Source organism: Chaetura pelagica, unplaced genomic scaffold (assembly GCF_000747805.2).
Source record: "Chaetura pelagica isolate M959 unplaced genomic scaffold, ChaPel_1.0 scaffold638, whole genome shotgun sequence".
Lineage (NCBI taxonomy): Eukaryota > Metazoa > Chordata > Aves > Apodiformes > Apodidae > Chaetura > Chaetura pelagica.
This window is the reverse complement of record NW_009954298.1, coordinates 855669-869872: the sequence shown is the minus strand read 5'-3', so window position 1 is coordinate 869872 and position 14204 is coordinate 855669. Positions and strand designations below refer to the sequence as shown.

Below are 14204 nucleotides of genomic sequence, written 5' to 3'. Positions count from 1 at the left end.
CCTGCTGAAGTGGATGTCTGTGTCACTGCTGGATGGTTGGGGGTTTTTAATCCAGCAGAATCACTGCTAGAAAAATGGATTTAGGAGTATTAGTCCCTTCAGACCTGTGAGTGATGCACGACTTTGTCTCAGGATTCTGACAACCCAGACCTGCGGGATCGTGGCTACATCTACTGGCGCCTGCTTTCCACGGACCCAGTGACTGCCAAGGAAGTGGTGCTCTCAGAAAAGCCACTTATTTCTGAGGAGACTGATCTGATTGAGCCGACTCTCCTGGATGAGCTGATCTGCCATATTGGGTCTCTGGCTTCTGTGTACCACAAACCACCCAATGCTTTTGTGGAGGGGAGCCATGGGATCCACCGCAAACACCTGCCCATTCACCACGGCAGGTAAGCAGAGGCTGGGCTGGCAATGGACAGATTGGTTGTTTCTTTCTAGCAAACAGTCCAAAAGATGCAAGAATCTATTCTAACAGTCTGGTGTTTTTTTATCGATTGTGTAGGGCTTGCAGGTCATGCAAGGAGCCATTTCATTGCAGGATTTCATCCAGGGTATGTAGCTGCTGAGTTCCTGGGTCAGAGACAGAGGAAGTATCGAAGTTCTTGTGTGAGGAGGAGCTATAATGTTTTTTGGAAAGACATTAGCTATAAGCTCTCTTGACACAAGAATTTGATTAAAAAACTAGAAGCTTGGGTAACTGGTTCAAGGGCATACTTCCAGGGCTGTGGAAGTACAACCAAGCAGCTTACAGAAGAATGCTTTTATTTAATTTTGTAAGAGCTTTTGCTTCAGCAACAGCACAGCTTTACAAGCCTCATTTGTATAGAATAATACCAGTTTCCTGGAAGTGGCAAGTACTGAGATGTTTTGATACCAGGAATATGAAATGGGGAAGGACTGGGAAAACTGCCTTTCTCACTTGGTGCCTATAAAACCAGGGGAGTGTACAAGCCATCTAACCCCAACACTGAAAAGATGCCTGGGCTGACAGGGTTCTGTCTGACCTCTGGGGCAGAGGAGGAGCCAAATGCTTTGGTTCATTGTCTGGAGCTTTAGTGCTTCCCTGTGATCCCAGTCCTGGAAGTGGGTTAGATCTGCAGGCAGCGAGGTAGTCCTGGGCTGAAGAAGGGCTGCTGTAGAGCTTGTTCCCATGATTCCTCATTCAGGTAAGCTGTGCTATTTGCACTGGTGGCATTAATTACAGACCTAAGTGTGCTTTACAGCAGGAGGGAGAGTATCCAGGCTTACCTCCTAATATTCCCAAAGTGACATTTGCAGTGCTATTTTTTGCTGTTGCACTGATAAATCAGTGTGTGATGCTGCACCTTCTCTATTTTCTGACAGCACTTCTCTGCTATTCTTAGCTGCTAAAGCTATTTCTGAAATGACTGGCTTTGGGAAGCAGAGTTGTTTTCTCTCTGCCTATGAAACTAAGTCTGGCTGCGTTGACCCAGGACCAGCAGGCACCAGTCTCTGTATCAGACAAGGAAAGCAGTGCCCGTGTCCCTTGGCTACCTCTCCTCATCAGAGCTTTGCCTCAGGAGAACAAACCAGGGCTGGGGTAGCTTTGGTCTCTGGAGTTACCAGCCTTCCTGTGTTGTTTTAGGTCAGCACACAAACTGACGTTTTAGGGTATTTTAGTCAGCTCAAGGAATTCAGCTTTTGCATAGAGTGATGTGCCTTGCTGCCTGTGCTGTGTACGTGGCTGGACTCTCGTAGCTGCTGCTCAGGCTGTGACCTCAAACCTGGTGACCACGGCAGCTCTGGGCACTGCCCTGCTGGTGTTTGCTGCTGAATTACCCAGTGCTTCAGCACAAAACCTTCCAGCCTCGGTCAGCAGTGGCATGCTGAGGCAGCCAGAGCTGGGAGAAGTTTAATTTACCACTTGGTAAATTAAAACGAGTGGTGCTACCTGATGACAAGCCAGGGTTCCCTGATGTGAGCTCACCTCATAGAGGGCCTACTAATGTGGCTTTCTGCTTTGCTGTTAGTAAAAGGATAGTAAACCTTACAAGCTGATGCCAAGGCCTCCTAGTGTGACAGCATTCCAAATTGCCACTGTCAGCCGTGAGGATTATAGTGAGCAGCTCTGCATGGTTGTGGGGAGCCTGAATTTGTGCATCCAGTGTGACCTCACTGATTGCTAAGAAATGGATTTGCCTTTTTTTAGTGCTGAATGTGCATAAAGAGATACATGAAAATCTGTAAGTTTAAGGCAAGTTATGGGTGTCCAGTAAAAGCTAACCTTCTCACCTAGATATCTGGAGTCATCTTCATTACTTCTGCACTCTGGTAATGACCATTCTGGTGGCTGAAACACCTGCTAGAGAGAGAGGTTTTCCTTCAGGTTGCAGTGAGATAGAGGTGGAGAAGGATGGAGATGTCCACAATGAATGTGGCTTAAGCAAGCCAGGATAGTGTTGCCTTGGGTAGATATCTGGGCAGAAGTAGCTCTTTCAGTGTTGCTTTTCTGGATATAAACCTAGAAGTTGTTAGTGGTGGTTGGCAGAATACACTACATTGCATTTTGATGAGTTTCATTTTCATTCAGAGCAGTGTAGGACAGGTTCCTTTTAGCTTTCAGCTGGGGGGACCCACTGAACAGCTCACAGATGGTGAGATGTTCCTGCCTCTTCAATGAGCCCGAGTGTCACAGAGTTGCAGATGAATCCTAAAGGTGGGGGAGAAATCTCCTTATTGCTTGGCAGTGTTTCCTCATGTGGTGGCTCCCACCATCCCTGCTCAGCGATAGAGCAGCTGGGAAATCTGGGGAGATGTTTACAGGGCTCCTGGGAGGGGAGGAGACTCTGGCAGGAGTCCCCATTCTCACACAGGTGGCTTCAGGAAAACCTGGATTCTGGTTTAGGCTAAGCATCCCTTGTGACACCCAACAGCTGGGAACTGCTGGAGGTTTAACTCACAGGAGGGTCACATCAACTCTCGTGGGCAAACCCAGCTGCTGGCCACTGCCCAAGACTCTTAAAGGAGAAAGCTTGTATTAAGTCTTTTTGCCTGTTATGGCCTACACCTTCTTTATTAATTTTTTTGTTTCAAAGAAAATGTCAAGTTGTTTATCCAGATCCCTTTGGAGAGGCCCATTCTGTGCAGGAAATGGAGGCCTTGGCTTTTCGGGTTTTTCATACAGACCTGACTTAGCTTTGTCCTTTCCTAATTTCTTGTTGGGCTTCGGGGCAGCTGCAGTTACACAAGACCTTGAGGGACTGCTTTAACTCCATCAGCAGGATGAGTAAGTGTTGAAGAGGTGTAGTGTGGCAGGGATGAGATGCTGGGAAGGGAGCAAGCGTGTGCACCGGCTGGTGCCGCGCCTCTCGCAGACAGTCTGTTCTCCCCGTGCTCAGGTTGGGGGTGGGAGTGGATCATGGGAACCACTTGCTCTTCAAAAATGTTTTCATTAGCTGTTCAGCACACTCAGAAGTCAGAAGCAGAAAGTCAACTAATATTAGTACTACTAGGGTCTAAAGCTTTTAACACAAAGCAGCTTTCAGCCCTTTCTGTCTCTGCCTGGTAACTAATTCATGCTGCAGTCCTTATGCTACAGCTTTTCTTCTTGGCACTGGAGCTGGGAGCAGCTTACACTCTGTGTCTGAAGCTTTCCCCTCAATAACTGAATAAGGATAAGGAAGAGGGTGGTGGTGCCTTGCAATCAGGAGCTGCAGTCCTCACAAAACGCCCCAGTGTCGAACACATTGTCAGGACACTTAATTCCTGTGGCACTTGTGTGCAGTGACCTGCATCTGCACTAATACCAGCTGGAAGTAATTTTGTCAGTTACTGCTGGCAACAGAACATAAAATAGATTTTTAGTTCTCCAAACTATTAGCATCTCTGGATTTAAAGAATAAATGCATTGTAAGGAGATCCCCAGGAGCTACAATCAATCTTACCTTTTTGGTTTTTCTTCTCCTTGTAAAATCCAGTAGCAAGTGAATATAAAAGGTAGCCAGACTGCTAGAATTTGGAAGCTGTATAATGAACATTTCTAGAGTAGTAATTAGCATGCCTGCTAACTCAGAGAAAAAGAAATTATTGGTAGAAAGGAGGTATCCATTTTAGATTGAGGTCTTTAATTAGAATTGTGGAGCTTAGTGCTGCTCAGTAGAAGGTGGCTAATCCAGATCTGTGAGGAGTGGTTGAGTTTGCACTGATTAGAGCAAGGGCTCACAGGTCTCTGAGGAAATTTGGGGTTTTGTTTTCATGTTTACATGTCCTCCAGGCCCAGTGGGCTACACATTATCTCCTCAGGTTTCTTCTGAGCTAGGAAATAAGCATTTTCAGCACGGTAGTCCATGTAGTACTCATGACTTACTTCTTTTGGGAGGGAGTGTGCAAACAGTGGGCAGATTTCACACCTGAAGATCTTTCCTGAACTGAAAGCCATGCACAGCACGTGGAAAGTCAGTGTGCTCAGAGCAGGTGCTGAGGAACCACTTGCCATAACATGCTGCCTTGTATGTGGCAGTGGTTGGACCAGCTGCTAGGATAAGCTTTGAACTGGCTGCTGCTCAGGAGCCACCTCTTGCTGTGTTTCCTCCTGCTGGGAATCTGGAAACCGAAGGTGATTAATGTTGCTCTCTTCTGGTTCTTGTTTCTCCCACCCACAGCACTGATGCAGGTGACAGCCCTGTGGGCCCAACGGCCACCACCAACCTGGAGCAACCACAGGTCATTCCATCACAGGGTGACCTGCTGGGTGACCTTCTCAACCTGGACCTGGGACCCCCAGTGAATGTTCCTCAAGTGTCCACCATGCAGATGGGTGCTGTGGACCTCCTGGGAGGAGGACTGGACAGCTTGGTAAGCAGCATCCTCTTTAGCTTCAGCTGGTGCAGAATAATTGGAGCTGTGCTTATCTCTGCAAAACCTTGATTATTTGTGCTTGTAATGCTTGGATTGCTGAGCTCGCAGTGCTGAGTCCTGAAAGTCCAAGAGGATTTAACCAGTGCTCTTGTACCAACTTCCAGCAGATTTTTCCTGCTGCATGCTATAGAATCCCCAGGATTGGTGGATGTATTTGTTCCACTGCTTTTTCAGGCATTCTGGCTCCCTTTCAAGAGGACCTTTGTTTCATCTGGTTCCCAAACCTCCTGAATTTCAGTGCAGGGCTCTGAGGGCTGCAGGCCCATTTGTATGTTCTTCAGTGGCTCATGGTTTAATGTCAGTGACACTTTCATTGCAGTTAGGTCAAGAGGGAAGCACTCTGGATAGTCCTCCTTAGCTGCTCATGAGGAGGTGTTCCAGTACTAACAGGGTCAGGCTCCAGAGCATGAGTAATCACACATTGCATCTGCTCTGGGGTATGAGCTGCCATGGGGGAATCACTTAGCAAGGAGACTAGCAGTGGCCAGGAGCTCAGTGCTGTGCTCTCAGGCTGGTGACAGCCAGGCAAAGAGAAATGGTGAATGTCAGCAGCATCCTGAGAGATGTTCCTATGGATGGAGCACAGCACACATAACTCTTCCAGCCTGGTGACTTACCAGGGGTAAGAAGCAGTCTAGGTGTGTTAGCACCAACTAACCTGAATGAGACCACCCCAGTGAGGGCAGCTGTGGGCTCTTCAGACCTACAGTGGATTTGTCTGGCTTTGCCTTGAGGTTTGGCTCCTGGTGAGCTGGACTGGGTTATCTGTGTGCCTGATTTAGGTGCACTTTCAGTTCTGAGTCAAGCTCTGAGTAACAGAGGTGGGAGGCAGCTGGATGAACCCCGTGCAACAAATCCTTGTTTGTCAAAGATAATTTTTTTTTTATTTTTTTTTTTTAAGCTGCCATAATCTTGCTAAATGAGACATTAAACACATTTCCACCTCCAGTGCTTCATGAGCTAATGAACTGGCCACAATCTAATAGCATTGGTGTTCATGGAGGTCAGATCTTCTTTGGTCTCTGTGACACCTAAACAGCAGTTTGCTTATTTAGCAAGGACTCTGCCTTTGCTCTTGGGAGACCCAGGATCAGGGAAACTGTTTATGCTGGAGTTGCTGGGAGTGCAGCCACTGAATCCAGAGCAGTGACCTTGGCAGCCTTTGCCCTGTGATGCTAGAACTGCCACTGGGGCACCGGGATGTCTAATAGTTGGAAGGCATTGCAGAAAGTGGTGCTAGCTCTGGCTGCTCAGAGTGGCTAGGAGTTACATTCCTCTGGCTAGTGTCTTCCAGGCCACTTATAGTAACCTGTTGTTTCTCTTTAGTGTCAGAGACAAATAAATGGACACAGCAGCAGGACTAAAACTTGGTTTTGGGAAAAGATTTCTCTAGCAGTTGGCTTTGATGGGCTTAATTTAGTGACCCAGTTTGGCAGTGGAGCTGCTAATTGACATGACATTAGGCTTTTCCTTAAGATTTTTGTCAAGCCTTAAGTAAATTCACGGGGCTGTGCAGTGTGATTGAGCAGTGTCTGGACAAGGAGTAGCTGCCTCGGGCTGCAGCACTGGCTCAGCTGAGGTACTAGATGGGGAAAACACTAAAAAAAGAATCTGGATGGTGTTTCTTTTTTGTCCCCTGGAATGCTTTCTGTTGGAGTGGTCTTTCATCAAATGTCCTGTCTTCTGATGCCTGCGTGTATCAGTGAATCTTTTCCTGGTAAATCTCTGTATTTCTCTGGCTTTTCCTTCCCTAATAAGCCTAATTAGTGTGTGAGTGAATGTGATCTGTCTTTGTTTATTGTTGTGTTCAACAAGTATGAAGCTGAGTTAACCCTAGCCTGGTATTAGCTGAATTGCTGGCAGTGTCTCTTGGCTGCATGGCTAGCCAAGGGGATTGGTGTTTGGATCTCAGGCAGATACATGGAGCCACATTTGTGCAGTGCCAAAAACAGCCTCTCACTGCCTGGTTTCTCTTTGTGGTGGTGAGATGAGGTGTGTCCCAAGCTCTTCACCCTTCTCCAGGGATGGAAAATGGCCATGAGCCAGGGATGCTGGTCACCTGGGCTGCTCATGCAGTCAATTAGTGAGGTGGGTTAGAGACTGAAATAAAATCTTCCTCCTCTGTCCTTATCAGTGTTCTGCCTCTCAGTGTATCAGTAAGTGTCCTGGCTGTTGGGATAGCAATTCCTTCCTCCTTCTCCAGATACCTTACCCACATACTTTCTTTGTTATACTACTGCCTTATTTGTTCCACTTTGAAGTTTCCCTTCTTCATTCTCCTGAAGTTTTAGGGTTTTTAAAATTCATTTTCTTCCCCTGCTTTGTTGGGAAGACTGAGGCTCCCATACCCTAGCATGAAGCATGGAGAGAAGTCTCTCTCTCATCCTCAAACCAGACAGTTTAATTCACTTTGGGCCCCCACGCTACAAGACAGTACAAGACACCCTCTGGTTGTGATATGGAGGCAGTTGTCCCCCTCTCTGTGTGTGCAGCTTTGATCTTGCTTTTCTCACCCTTCTTGTTGACTTAAGAGTCCAAATTAGAGAACTGGAACCAAGTGTGGTTGGGATTGGCTCTAAGGAAGGACTGAGTATGTATTTTTTCACCAGAGCTTTGTCTCGTGTAATTATTTTAAGGCTTCCAGTGATGGAGTTTGTGCCACTTCTGCTGGTGATCCCCATTTTCTGTTGAGGTCCCTTCTGGATCTCAGGTGACCTGAGAGGAGGCAGGGGAGCACAAGGTATTAGAATGTGGTCTACTTTCTACTTCGTGCCTCTGGTGTCATCCCTCAGGCTGGGCAGGGATGGAAGCTGCTCTGGTGTCAGAGTAGGGCAACCCCAAACTCTGCATCCTTTTTCTGAGCAACTGTTTGATACGTTAAAAAAGCCTCAATAAGTCTCTCTGTTACAGTGGAAGGAAGTGGTTTGGGATGTGCTTGAGCTGGTGCATGAAATCATGGTCTGTTGCTGTGATGGGGAGATTGTGTCAGTTCTGTGGATGTCTCAAAGGCAGCTGAAGGTCTGGCAGAGGCTGCTGGCAGGATCTCAGCCTCCGTGTCACATTCACTCACTGTCATGTCTTGATCACCTCAGATGCTTGCTGCAGCTCTTGTGTGTTTGAGAATGCCTCCTTTTCTTTGGAGGGGGTGTCTGTCTTGAGAGGGATCAGGCCTAAGTCCCAACAGGACTAACCCAGGAAGATCAACGGAAGCATTAACTTCTGCAACATGGCAAAATTCATCCTGAAGGTGATGTCTAACCTAAATCTCCCCTCTTTCAGTTTCAAACCATTACCCCATGTCCTGTCACTGCCCTCTCTGGTGAAAAGTCCCTCCCCAGCTTTCCTGGAGCCCCTTCAGGCATTGGAAGGTGCTCTAAGGTCTCCCTGGAGCCTTCTCTTCTCCAGGCTGAACACCCCAACTCTCCCAGCCTGTCTCCAGAGCAGAGCTGCTCCAGCCCTCTGGCCATCTTTGTGGCCCTTCTGGACCCTCTCCAACAGCTCCATGTCTCCTGTGCTGAGGGCTCCAGAGCTGGACACAGTTCTCCAGGTGGGTTCTCACCAGGGCAGAGCAGAGGGGCAGAATCCCCTCGCTGCTCCACCCTCCCTGCTATTTTTTTGGAGCTCCAAACGCCTCACCTGATGGTGCAGAGGGATTGTAACCCCTCTCAGATCACGTGAACACATCAGCAGAGTCACTTCATTACAAGCTGCTGTTAAGATGCAAATAAACCCTGCCGATGCAGAACCTCCAGCACTGCTGCACTCCCTAAGTCAGCGTCACTGCTCGCGGGAGCCGGGAGCTCAGGGCAGCTGCTCCTCAGCCGCAGAGCAGCCGCAGCCACCCCAGCCACGGGCAGCAAGTGAAGGTGCCAGTGCAGCCTGGGGAGAGGTGCTGCTGCTGGTTTGGCTGATACAGGGTCAAGCTCAGCCTCTTCTTTAAACCCATATGGCTGCTTGGGCTTGGAGGGAGTGAAGAGAATTCCTGTTGGTGTGTTTGGTGGCCTAAGGCTCCCTGTTCTTCCCCTGCTCATCTCCTCAACCTGGCAGCTCCTCCTCGTGGGCAGAGGCTTTGTGCCCTTAGCAGCAAGCCAGCCTACTTTGGGCTCAGGGTCAGGGCTTTGCAGTGCTGCAGGCTCACAGCTAAAAGTTCCCCTTGACCATCCCTTGTCCACCCACATTCACAGCCAGTGTTTCAGCCTGGACAGGGCTGGTGGCTGTAGGACCGTGGTCCTGTCCTCCGTGGGGTTGTTGCCTGTTCCTCTGGAAGGCAGGTTCACATGGTCCTGCTGATGGGAGAGTCCTGCCCAGGAGATGAATGGAAACGGTTAACTGGAGCTGCAGCCCTGGGGAATTGGTTCGGCAGCACTTCAAGCCTGACAAATATCTGCTGCTTTCCTTCTGCACTCTGCCTGTCACTCCAGATGGGAGAGGACACTCTGTGGGTAATTGGTTCCTGTTCCCTCTGTCTTCTTCCTTCCCTCTTACTCACACACGTCGCTGTTACCATCTCTTTCATCATTTTGGACTGAAGTTATGTCTTGGGCATCTTGCAGGAGGATGGGGTAAACCAGTCCTGAAGTTTCTGAATGGGAAAGTGTTGGTGCTGTGGGAGGGTGACAGGCAAGAAAACAGTGAAAGGGACTTCTGTGCTGCTGCAATAGGTAGTGCCCCTTGGTCTGATGTGGAACTGATTAGTTCTTTATTAACTCCCCCTCTTTGATTTCTGAAGTAGATATGTTGTCACTTCTCTTTTCACTACACAGGTAGAGCCAGTTCAGTCTGTAGGGACCTGGTGGAGCTGCCAGCTCTTTGGAGCTTGCTCTGTATCTCACATCTGCAGTGCCTGGTCCCAGGCATGGGGGCAGAGGCCCTGGTGCCTGCAGGGCCTCAGGAGGAGCAGGTCAGAGTCCCTGGCATCAGAAAGAGAACTTTTCTACCAGTGAGCAGAGATGTTTGGTGCAATCTAGAAATGTAAAGAGGCTTATGGTGAATTCTCTGAGCCAGTGAGGTTTTTACCTCTGCCTTGCAGGGGGTGAGAGCTGGAGTCTTGATTCAAGACAAGCAATAAATCCAAATTCTGCTTTTCCCCCAAGACATGACAGCTATGGAAAATGGAAGACCTGCAGATATCTTGAGGAACCCAAATATGTCACCCCTTCCCTCCCTCACAGTGAGTGCATGCAGCTAGTGCATGGGTTTCTTCAAGGCTGGCTTCCTAGCCTGCAGCTTCTAATGATCAGTGTAGTAGGAAATGGTAGAATAGTTAACATCTGGCTTGATTATGCAGAATTATGCAGTCTTTTCCATAATACCCTTTGTAAAATGCTTGCTGCTTGATAAACTAGCCTTTCTTCTGCTTCAGACCACAGCACCAGAAGTTCTCCATGAATACAATAATATCTGGAAATGAATGGGGTGCTTCACCTTTTTTCCTTTTCCTCTGGACTTTACTGTCTGTCAGTATAAAGTGTGAAGTTCATCTGCGTGCAAGACTGTGAATAGGGATAAGGTGTAATAGTTGGATTTATTACTCCTCAGTGAGCCTCAGTTAAAAGATGTAAATGATCTGACAGATGAATCTAGAACATGGCGTGGCTGGAAGAGCTGTCTGGAGAGCAGAGCTCTGCCCTGCCAAGCTGTTTCAGTGGGGGAGACTTGACAGTGTAATAAGCCCTATTTTATAAACTCAATTGGATTTGCATCCTCTGGCTGGCTTCTTTTGGTCTGTGACTGATCTTCTTTTGACTTTGAAATCAGTCACTCTTGTCTCTGAAGCAAGCTAAGAACCGCCAGCCCTGTGGCCTGCACTGCCCTGGGCTGCTCTACCAAGGCTGCTGCAGGAGGTGAGAGATGTCCTATAAATTTCTGCCATGGCCTCAAGGAGGGATAAACTGAGTCTCTCAGAGGAAAAAAGCTCTTAAGGCTTCTTAACAAAAGGCAAATAGTATGTGAATTGTACTTCTCTTAACACTACTTACAGTAGCTAATATTGCATCCAGTGGCTTCTGCAGGCACAAGGGGAGGTTGAGATGCCAGAGGATAGAAAGGGAATCCAGAATAGCACAGGAATTTGTCAAATCTTGCAGGTTTTTTGGAGGCTAGTTATCATCTGATAAGTCATTGTCTTGCAACTGTACTGCTGTTCTCAAGGCATTTTATCCTTTTATTTGTGCTCTGAGGGAGGGAAGTATGAAGCTTTATGGTATCTCTTGGCCACTGTAAAATACATTTGCCATGAGATCTCCCAGGAAACAGGCTAGCAGGGCATAGAGCAAAATTGAATTTCCAAGTCTTTTGTGCAGAGGGAAGAGGTGTTGTTCTGGTCTGCCAGTCCAGCCCTTCCCCCTGGGGCTGGCTGCTACCTCACCCCTGCGCTTGCTCCATCCTTTGTGCATCTTGCAGGGCATGATCCTTGTCCCAGTGTGAGGGAAAAAAAGCCCAACAAACAAATCTGTACTATGCAAAAAACTGCCATGATCATCTGAACAAAAGCTTAGGACACAGATCAGCCTGGAGACACCTCTGCAATGAATAACTGCTAGGGATCCGTGCTTATTTCCTCCTGACTATCAGTCATCTGCCAAGTGCTTTATAAATATTCACAGGAGTGATGTTGCACTTGCAGAAGCACTTGCAGCCTGATGGCTGAATTCTCTCAAGTGTGTGCAGTGGTGTGGATGGTTAAAAAAAATGAGTTTTATCACAGAGGAAGTGATGTGGATGCTTTGTAAAGGGAGCTGGTGACAGAACAGCTGCTGGGGGGGCTGCAGGGTGGTTTGGCAGAAGGGTTCCAGGGAGGGTGTGGGGTCTGGGGGGCTGCAGGGGGGGTGCACAGTGGCTCTTCCACTCTCTTCAAGCCGTAGCTGCCTTGCTTGGCAGGGATCGTTACTGAAATACCCTCGTGACCTGTAAGGTCTCTTTGCTATTTGAGAGGCCCATTAGATCATTAAGCTGTTTTTTTCCTGTCTGAGGGAGGGGAGCATCCTCAAAGGGAAGACAAAGCCCACCTCAGAGCTGCTGTGATAGCTGCACATACCTCATCTCTTTCTTCCTCGTTACTGAGAAGAGCCGCATGGCAGAGGAAGGGAGCCAAGATGCCTTGTGTCTTCCCGCAGTCAGTAGCTGTTCCCTAGAAAATGAAAGCTTTCAGGAAGTGAGCTTCCTGTCAGCTTTATTTTTATTCCACTTCACAGTTACCCCACTGGGTTTTGTGGAGCTGCTGAGAACTGCTGGCAGCCAGCGGGGTGGGTTGGAGGGAAAGCACCGATGCCTGGAAGATGGAAGAATTGCGCAGAGCTGGTGGTGCAGATGACAGGGATGAGGTTTTGTTCTTGTTACTCTGCAAAACGCTCCTGTCTGCAGTAGGTGTGTGGGGTAGTTCTCCACATAGCTTTGCTCTCACAAAAGAAAAAGAAAAAGCCCCTCTGCTCCCTGTGCTTTCCCATCATTGCATCTCTGTCTGTCCTGCATGCAGCAGCGCGAGGCGCTGGCGGCGGAGCGGTCGCTGAGCTCCCCTCGGCCATCTGACACTTGGCTTAAATGAACTGGGTCTTTCTCTCCTCTCTCTCCTTCTCTCTTTCAGCTTGGCAGTGACCTTGGCGTGGGCATTGGAGGAAGCCCGGCAGTAAGTGCCATTCCATTTTTTTCCCCACTCTAAAAAGCTGCTCAAAGCTCAGAGTTTTTAAATACAACCTCACCTGTTACATGCTGGAAGATGCTTAAATCCCTGAAGATGTTTGAGAATGGGCAACTGCAATGGAAACACACAGGTCCTATCTATGTTGCTTTGAGTCCAGATGTCATCTGGGCTTTCCTAAGAGCAGCCAGGGCCAGAGCTGTTGACTATCTGCTTGGCTCTTCTTTCTCAGCTTTTAGCATTAACATTGGCAGTACCCCAGTCCTTAAGCAACTTCTGGCCATCTGAAAGGCCAAGGACACTTACCCCTCTACTCATACAGCCTGTTCTATTGTAACCCTAACCTGGTGTCACCACAGGCTTGTCTGAACTCAGTGCTTTTCTCCTTCCAAATGCCTCATAATATTTTTCCTGGACATCAGGATTACTGCTCTGAGCTTTCCTATGATGCGTGGACAGTGCTGACCTCTGCCTGCCACCAGCCTCCTCTCTGTGCCTGTGCTTTGGGAATGTCCTACTGCCTACAGCACTTGCCCAGCACGAGAGGCTTTCATGCTGCTTTCAAAGCACCCTTGGCTTCAGATGCATACCATCTTCTTCCAGGAAAGCATGGGGAAGAGGTGCAAGATGACTTGGAGATATGGGGAGGAGGGAGGGTGCCTCCAACCCACAGTCAAAAACAGTATCTTGGAGAAAGCTCCAGTCCCTCTTCCCAGGACTGTGTAGCCAGTAATTCAGTGAGGAAAGCATACTCAGCTCTGGAGTGAGGACTTTTCAGAGACCCTTGTTATGGCTGCAGTAATTCTCTCTCCTTCTTTCCCTGTGAACCTGGCATTCCTTTCCAGCTCCAGCATGAGTGCAGAGGAGAGCTGGTGGTGCAGTACACCTGTAGCTGCCAGGCAGTACACACCAGGACGTGGGAGATACTTTCTCTGTAGAGATCACACCTACAAAGCCAGGTCTCTGCCTTCCTGGGCCATCATAAACCTGCCAAGCAGTTCTGTAAAACCAGCAGTCCTCCCTGTCCAGAGGGCTGACTGAAACACCACATCTCAGGTGGGTTCTTGAACACAGAACAGCAGTGTAACTTCAGGCCCAAAGCAGTCTCCAGTATTTCCTACTACCTGCCTTAGTCATTCTTCCTGTTTCTGGGCTGCTGACTGTGGTCAAACCTATAATTTTTTCTGCTCACAGTGAAGAACTTGGGAGCCTGACTTGAGTGGGAATGTCCCACCTAGAGCTGGGCCCCTAGAGGTTTGGTGCCCTTATTTTAAGTCCTGAGAGGGAAGGATTGCCCTTCTTGTAGAAAGGTTGTCCTCTGGCACACAGAAACAACTAGATCTGCCTCGTGTAATTAACCTTTTGAATCATAGTGCCAGGAATGCAGGGATCTGGCTTTGGGTGTGAGTAGGCAGTATGGACATGGCTCCCTTGCTATCTCTGGATATGCAAAATCTTGTAGATTCCTGGAGACTCTCGTAGCTGGGGGAAGATTTGGAGCATTTATTTCCCCTGGGTTTATCTATCCACAAAATATATTGTCTTTATGAGAAGAAGGATTCCTCTACAGTGAGGGTAACTGGAGGCCTAAGAAGTGCTGTGAAACCATGGATGAGGTGACAGCTGAGTGTAGGGATTAGTTGTCAAAAGCTTTGGAATTCGAGTGCATTATTTAGCACTGTTGATA

The 14204-nt window shown here is 48.3% G+C and overlaps 1 protein-coding gene across 1 annotated transcript in view; it reads left to right on the top strand.

Moving 5' to 3' along the window:
* Positions 1–14204, top strand: part of AP2B1 (adaptor-related protein complex 2, beta 1 subunit) — a 62940-nt gene that overhangs the window by 27170 nt on the left and 21566 nt on the right. Inside the window, exons 12-14 of the mRNA XM_010003829.1 lie at positions 127–392; positions 4626–4818; positions 12464–12505. Of these exons, the coding sequence (XP_010002131.1) occupies positions 127–392; positions 4626–4818; positions 12464–12505 (501 nt within the window). The remainder of the gene's footprint in view (positions 1–126; positions 393–4625; positions 4819–12463; positions 12506–14204) is intronic.